This window comes from Physella acuta, unplaced genomic scaffold (assembly GCF_028476545.2).
Source record: "Physella acuta isolate Inbredline_101_S28 unplaced genomic scaffold, ASM2847654v3 ptg001430l, whole genome shotgun sequence".
NCBI classification, from domain to species: domain Eukaryota; kingdom Metazoa; phylum Mollusca; class Gastropoda; family Physidae; genus Physella; species Physella acuta.
In genome coordinates this window covers 13,440-20,793 of record NW_026732945.1, presented here as the reverse complement: position 1 = coordinate 20,793, position 7,354 = coordinate 13,440, and the positions used below count along the sequence as shown (strand labels likewise).

At 35.8% G+C, this 7,354-nt stretch overlaps 1 protein-coding gene across 1 annotated transcript; it reads right to left on the bottom strand.

Moving 5' to 3' along the window:
- Positions 1 to 1,593: 1,593 nt before the first annotated feature.
- LOC131927693 (uncharacterized) lies at positions 1,594 to 4,398 on the bottom strand. The gene is made up of 4 exons (XM_059283457.1): positions 4,174 to 4,398; positions 3,163 to 3,198; positions 2,623 to 2,792; positions 1,594 to 1,785 (listed from the first exon to the last, which is right to left on the bottom strand). The coding sequence occupies exons 1-4, from the start codon at positions 4,232 to 4,234 to the stop codon at positions 1,600 to 1,602; spliced, it is 453 nt and encodes a 150-aa protein (XP_059139440.1). The 5' UTR covers positions 4,235 to 4,398; the 3' UTR covers positions 1,594 to 1,599.
- Positions 4,399 to 7,354: the final 2,956 nt, after the last annotated feature.

The following is a 7,354-nucleotide window of genomic DNA, read 5'->3' as shown; positions in this document are numbered from 1 at the left end:
AACTTGCTTCCTCTGTCGTCAGTCGTCCTCTGTCGTCCTCTGTCGTCAGTCTGTCGTCAGTCTGTCGTCAGTCTGTCGTCAGTCTGTCGTCAGTCTGTCGTCAGTCTGTCGTCCGTCTGTTGTCAGTCTGTCGTCAGTCTGTCGTCAGTCTGTCGTCAGTCTTCCTCTGTCGTCAGTCTTCCTCTGTCTTCCTCTGTCGTCAGTCTGTCGTCAGTCTGTCGTCAGTCGTCCTCTGTCTTCCTCTGTCGTCAGTCTGTCGTCAGTCTGTCGTCAGTCGTCCTCTGTCTTCCTCTGTCGTCAGTCTGTCGTCAGTCTGTCGTCAGTCTGTCGTCAGTCTGTCGTCAGTCTGTCGTCAGTCTGTCGTCAGTCTGTCGTCAGTCGTCCTCTGTCTTCCTCTGTCGTCAGTCTGTCGTCAGTCTGTCGTCAGTCTGTCGTCAGTCTGTCGTCAGTCTGTCGTCAGTCTGTCGTCAGTCTGTCGTCAGTCTTCCTCTGTCGTCAGTCGTCCTCTGTCGTCAGTCTGTCGTCAGTCTGTCGTCAGCCTTCCTCTGTCGTCAGTCGTCCTCTGTCGTCAGTCTGTCGTCAGTCTGTCGTCAGGCTTCCTCTGTCGTCAGTCTTCCTCTGTCGTCAGGCTTCCTCTGTCGTCAGTCTTCCTCTGTCGTCAGGCTTCCTCTGTCGTCAGGCTTCCTCTGTCGTCAGGCTTCCTCTGTCGTCAGGCTTCCTCTGTCGTCAGGCTTCCTCTGTCGTCAGGCTTCCTCTGTCGTCAGGCTTCCTCTGTCGTCAGGCTTCCTCTGTCGTCAGGCTTCCTCTGTCGTCAGGCTTCCTCTGTCGTCAGGCTTCCTCTGTCGTCAGGCTTCCTCTGTTGTCAGTCTTCCTCTGTCTATCTTTGTTTAAACGGCAAGCGAAATTTCTATTACTTCTAACCGATCAATTTCTCTGAAATTGGACACTTGGACAATGCAATATTATATTACATTCGACTTAATTGATGTTTACTTATTTGTTTTACTACTATCCAGCACTATTATACGCGCTTTGTCAAGTTCAATAGTTCAATAGTTGTCATGCGCAATAGTTCTTAGTTGTAAGACTCTATAGGCTTGAAAAGGTAGTTCCAAATGTTTGTTGGCAGAAAGTACAACATCCTGACTCTACTAATCAAAATTAAAAATAAAAGTTTCGCTAAATTACTATTATATTTCTTGTAATTATTTGTTTGAATATTTCTAGGCTTAATAAAAACGGTAGTAATTTTGAACTTATTTCACACATTTTTTGATAATATTCAATTTTGGTTGAAATTATACTTTATGGCAACACAAATTCGGAATTATTTGGAACCTGCTTTTCAAGCCTCTTGTGTATCATTTATAAAGTCGCCATAAGGGAGACTACCCTTTAAATGATATCTTATATAAGTTACATCCCTTGGTTATTATTTTTAAAAAAAAATATACATAAATATTATCTTACTCATACCTTATCTAGGTTTATCTAATACACAACAAATAAAAACAGACTGTAGATAAAAAATAATTTATATTTTTTTTACTTTTGAAGAAAAATATTTTTTTATAACTGTAAGACCTATAAAATTTGCATCTACAGTTCTTTCCCCTTCCCGCCGAACTGCAGAGACCGAGCAAAGTGTTTGATGTAGGAGGCGTCCATCCAGACCAAGGTCAGGAACACCAGGGTCAAGGTCACCACCCCGATATAGCCCACGGCCTGGGAGTAGGTGCGGTCATCCATGACGGAGTATTTTTTCCGCTTTGTGGCTGAGAGACTCTGGGAAATAAGGCACATTTTCATTAAGTCGGCAGTATTTTAACCATGGGGTATGGGATACCAAGGTCTCCGTTTAGTCAACGTTGTGAAGTAAAGTTCCCTTTTTAAACCTGACGGTCTATAGGGCAAGTGAAGTAGAGCTCACTTGTTTGTTTCTGTGACCTCGGCATATGAAGAGATAGTGTGGTCAGCACTATGCCCAGCCGCCTTCACTTTCCCTAACGTGAGTTAGGTACCCGTCAGAGTTGGGTGAACTCAGGGACGGTCTACTGACTTAGTCAACGTTATAGCTGTTTAATTATTGGTAACATTAGTACTAGGCAAGAGTTTAATTTATACATAATATGATACGTTTTCTTACATTATTTTGAGCTACAAAGCCTACCATATTTAACTAATAATTAAGTTCGATTAAGGCGTAGCATAGAGGCAGTAGACTAGATTACATTTTACCGAAATGATTTTGCACGCTCACACGTCTATAAAATGTCTACAAAAGCCGACATCCAAAAGGTCGACAAGACAAAAGGCCGACTAGGACAAAAGGCCAACATGGACACAAGGCCGACAGGCAAAAGACCGACTGGATATAAGGCCGACATACTATAAGGCCGCCAGCCAAAAGGCCAAAAGCCAAAAGGCCAATAGCCAAAAATGCCGACAGCCAAAAGGTCGACAACCAAAAGGCCGACAGACCATAAGGCCGACAAAGTTTTGAGTGCCTTTGTCCATGTCGGCCATTTGTCCGTGTCGGCCTTTTATCCATGTCGGCCTTTTGTCTGAATCCCCTATTTACGGTATAAGTGTAAGCTCGACTAATCTTAACTCTCCACTCACCTCCTTATCAAGTAACAGATTATCTCTAATCTCGGTCGCTCGCTGGATCGTCTTAATCCTCTCAAGGTCAGTGACCTTGTTGTCAGTTAAGTCACACACACACCAGCAGTCAGACGGCAAAGCAACCGCCGTCTCATTGTCGTCTGCTATGGTGGCAGACGTGGAAACTTCTGGAGATATTCAGAAGACGGTGCTATATTAGATATGTGTGTACCTTTACCTACAATCGGTATGTATGTGTTCGTACCCAGGGAGAGATAAGCAACCCATCTAGGAGAGACAACTCCAAATTTTTTTTTAAAACTGCTGCCTTGTAGTTTGTTCTTGGATGGACTAAGGTAGTGAAAGAAAATTCAGCAAGAAACGCTAGTTGAGAGCGGAATCATCGGGTCATATAACGCATAACACGTTGACAAGAAACATTTAACTGTGTTGGGAAAATTCATTACTTATTAAAAATAAGAACGACGAAGAAGAGTTAAGTTGATATAAAGTTTATATATTAAAATAATCTATTCGAAACAATTTTTATGTGAGTACCTTGGCATTGGGCTATCTGTACTTGATGAAAGAGACCTGAAAATCAAAGGATAGAAATACATTTTTTTCTCACTATTTTCAAAGTTTGGCAGGTGGAGTTCTATTTAATATCAACAGTCAAATTAAATCGATAAATAAATAATATTTAAATTTATGCTGATAATATTTTAGACTAATTTATTTAAAATTTAAAGATACGTATGCCTAAATTTGGAAAATCAAACTGTCTGGTATAATAATACATTTAACACCAGACCATTTTCCCCATCAAAATCTATCGCATTATTGTATGATTTTATCTTCTCTTTCCTTTCATTTTATCATACAAAACATTACATACAGCTTAGAATTTATCCTATACATTGTATGTGAAATAACGAAAGAAGATGTCCACGTACATTATGTTACACAGAAGAAAGTAGTTTTTAGACATACAATATGTTATTTTAAACAGAACTGGAAAGGCGTGGTCGAAAGTTGACGCACACGACTACAAACACGAAAGTCTTGTGGTTTAACCCCAGGTTCGAGTCTGTAGAGGCTTACATAGCACTGACCACACACTCTCCATTTAGGCTTAAGTTATTGTGACATCTTAGACACGAATACGAAATGATAATGACGCTTAAGCAGAATTATACCGACATATAATTCGTTGCTCGCCGCAAAAATTTTGTAATATAAAATGGTCTATTGCAATGGTTGTTAACCTTTTTGGAAGTACCGAACCCCACCAGTTTCAGATTCGAATTCATTGAACCCTTCAAAATAATTATATCGTCCGCATTATCAAAATACGTTCATGAATCATGTAAGTCGGGTGTGTCTTGACCTCAGCCGAACCCTTGAATCTGACTCACTGAACCCCTGGGGTTCGATCGAACCCAGGCTAAGAACCACTGATCTATTTCAATAAAGTGTGTATGTTAAAACAGAATTTTGCTTTCTTCTAAAAAAAAATTGTAAAATACAAAATTTGTATTAAAATAAGAAACAAAAAACTCTACTCACCAATACCAATCAATATAACAAAACATACATGGAATTTATTGTAATCCATCAAATCATCCATGTGTACGAATCATGTATCAAGATCTAGGCTATATAATAATAAATTCAAAGTACAGTAGCTTCCAGTACATATAATCACATAAGGCCTGTTTTCCTTATTCACATAACACTATAGTGTTCACACTTTAGCGATTTCTTCAAGCTAATGACACATTGATAAGACTGAAAGTCACTTCACCCTGAGCTCATAATAGATCGAGAATAGATTTTTGTATGCGTCACCTATTGGGGCTAATTTGATTCAGGTAAAGAACAGGAAAAGGTAACTACAGTTTTTCCATAGTGGGATTTTTTTCTCAATTGATTTTAAGGTCTGGGTGGGGTTTTTTTCTTACTTGGGCCATCATTGTGTGATTTAAAATGACGATCTAATGAATAATACTGGAAAAATATTTGATTACAATAAAGGACAAACGTAAAAAAAAATGGTGTTGAACCTCATCGAACCTGAAGGTCTACGGGGATAGATGCAGTAGAGATTACCTGTTTCTGTACATCTTTGTTTGAAAGGATAGTGTGCTCAGCTATCTTTACTTTACCAAATATGAGAGCTGGGTGACACAAGCTGGTATTTGAACTCGAAACTTTGAGATTACCATTCGCACGCTCTACCGTCCATCCACGCCGTTACATAAGTGTGCCATTGATTAGATATGAACTAAGACATTATACCCACTAAGGATTAACTTTCTGATTAGGATGGGCTAGTATTATTTTAAAACTCAAACTGTTTTATTTTTAAAAAATCTAACACCAAACTTAAATGATTTTTGAATGTCGACACAAAGAAATAATATTTGATTATTTTTATTAAAATTATATTTCATTAGAAATATTTGAATAAATTATAGACATAAACAAGTAGGCTATACTACTCAGGTCTAAGAGCAGTTAGTGTGTATCTGAATCAAAGCCTAGAATAGATCGAACGCGCTATTGGTGAGGTAATCGATTTACCATCAGTTACCTCCAATTTATGCATATCAGGTAAAAAGGCGGGTGCTTTCCCTTAGATGGCGTACTTTAGGTTTCCGATATATATCTTGGGCTGGAGTCATTGATTTTCCAATCAATAATTATCGACAGTTCAACGAATAATATTGTACATTAGTGTGATACATATAACTAAAGCATATGTATAAAAGCATATTTATAAAAGCATATATATATATATATATATATATATATATATATATATATATATATATATATATATAAATATATATATATATATATATATATATATATATATATATATATATATATATATACATATATATTATATATATCTACATCTACATCTACATCTACATCCACATCCACATCCACATCTACATCCACATCTACATCTACATCTACGTTTAAATATTTTCTATATTTATATCTATATCTATTTAGATTTATACCTTTATATATATATATATATATATATATATATATATATATATATATATATATATATATATATATATATATATGTATATTAATATATATCTTTATATTTATAAAGATATATACGTTCAAGCTCATTGCATCTTCCATAAGTATTAATGAAAAATATCCAGGTAATATAATCAAAGGGAGGTAACATGACTATATCTAGACGATGTGTATTTCTTTTAGTAGTTTCCCTATTTCCCTATTCACAAAAAAAGTTGTAAATAATCCATAAAGAAAAGCAATTAATAAAAGGGTTTCTATAAGGTTTTAAGCAGATTATAAAAACAAATAATATATAAATTATCACAATGATACTCACTCTTATAATTATAAATATAAACATGTATATAAACAAATAAATAAATATATATGTATATATATATATATATATATATATATATATATATATATATATATATATATATATACACGTATATTTTTATATCTATAAATACTTATATGTACATATATAGTTGTTTATAGCGTGGTGAGCACTATGCCCATAAACATATTCTTCCATAAATGTATACTTGCACATATTTTTTAGAATCTCGATTGTAATTTTTTAAGATGAGAATCAGTAGGTACTTTGTTAGTTTATTAAATCAAAATAGATTATATATATTTAAAAACAAGTAACAATAATTACAATAATTGTACTTGAGCATATGCCCATAGTTACCATATGCCCATTGTTACCATATGACGATTGTTACCATATGCCCATAGTTACAATATGCCCATTGTTACCATATGCTCATTGTTGCCATATGCCCATAGTTACCATATGCCCATTGTTACCATATGACGTTTGTTGCCATATGCCCATAGTTACAATATGCCCATTGTTACCATATGCCCATAGTTACCATATGCCCATTGTTACCATATGCCTGTTAATGGTGTACCGGTCTTAATCGATTTTAGACGAATAACATCTATTTTCGGCTTAAATAAGTTTAGCTATGAGAGTAGGCCTATAAGCCCAGACACATACAAAAGTAAATTGAAGAACAAGATATCTGAAAGTGCATACGTATTCTTCTAAGGTATTTTTAGATTCCAGAATCGTAATATTTCACATAAAATTTTATTTTAGTTTAAAAAAAAAGTTTGTTATAGATTTAGAGAATATGAATGATAAATAGGAATATCCCATACCGAGGGAAATTCGCAAGGATTTAATATAACAAAACTAATTTAGCCGAATTACCTAACTTGGGAGGAAAACTTTAATGAAAGGGGGCTAACTCTACCCGGATCTGTCCACCTTCAATCTGATACGTCAAGGAGAGATAATGATCTCTCTCCCCAGTATAACAACTCTTTTTCCATGCTCCAGATACCGACTTAATTCCCCTTGCTTGCCTTTAATTACATGGACTTCAAGCTGTCAGGTCCGTGAATGAGATAACTCTGGAAAGAAAGTTTAGAGTTCCGGAACTCTGATTCTAACGCAGGCCAGAGTTTTTCCCCCTTGACAGGGGTTCGTTAACTCTTCTCTAATCTTCTATCGCGATCGTCTGCCCGCGTTATCGAGAAGCTTCTGTTTCCTAGAATACAATAAGAAATTGTATAACATTTTTTTTTTATAAAGGAAAATGTGCAAGAGAATTTTAACTAAGGGGAGGTTATCTAAATAATTAAAATATAATAAAAGACGAGTTATCTTAATGTAATC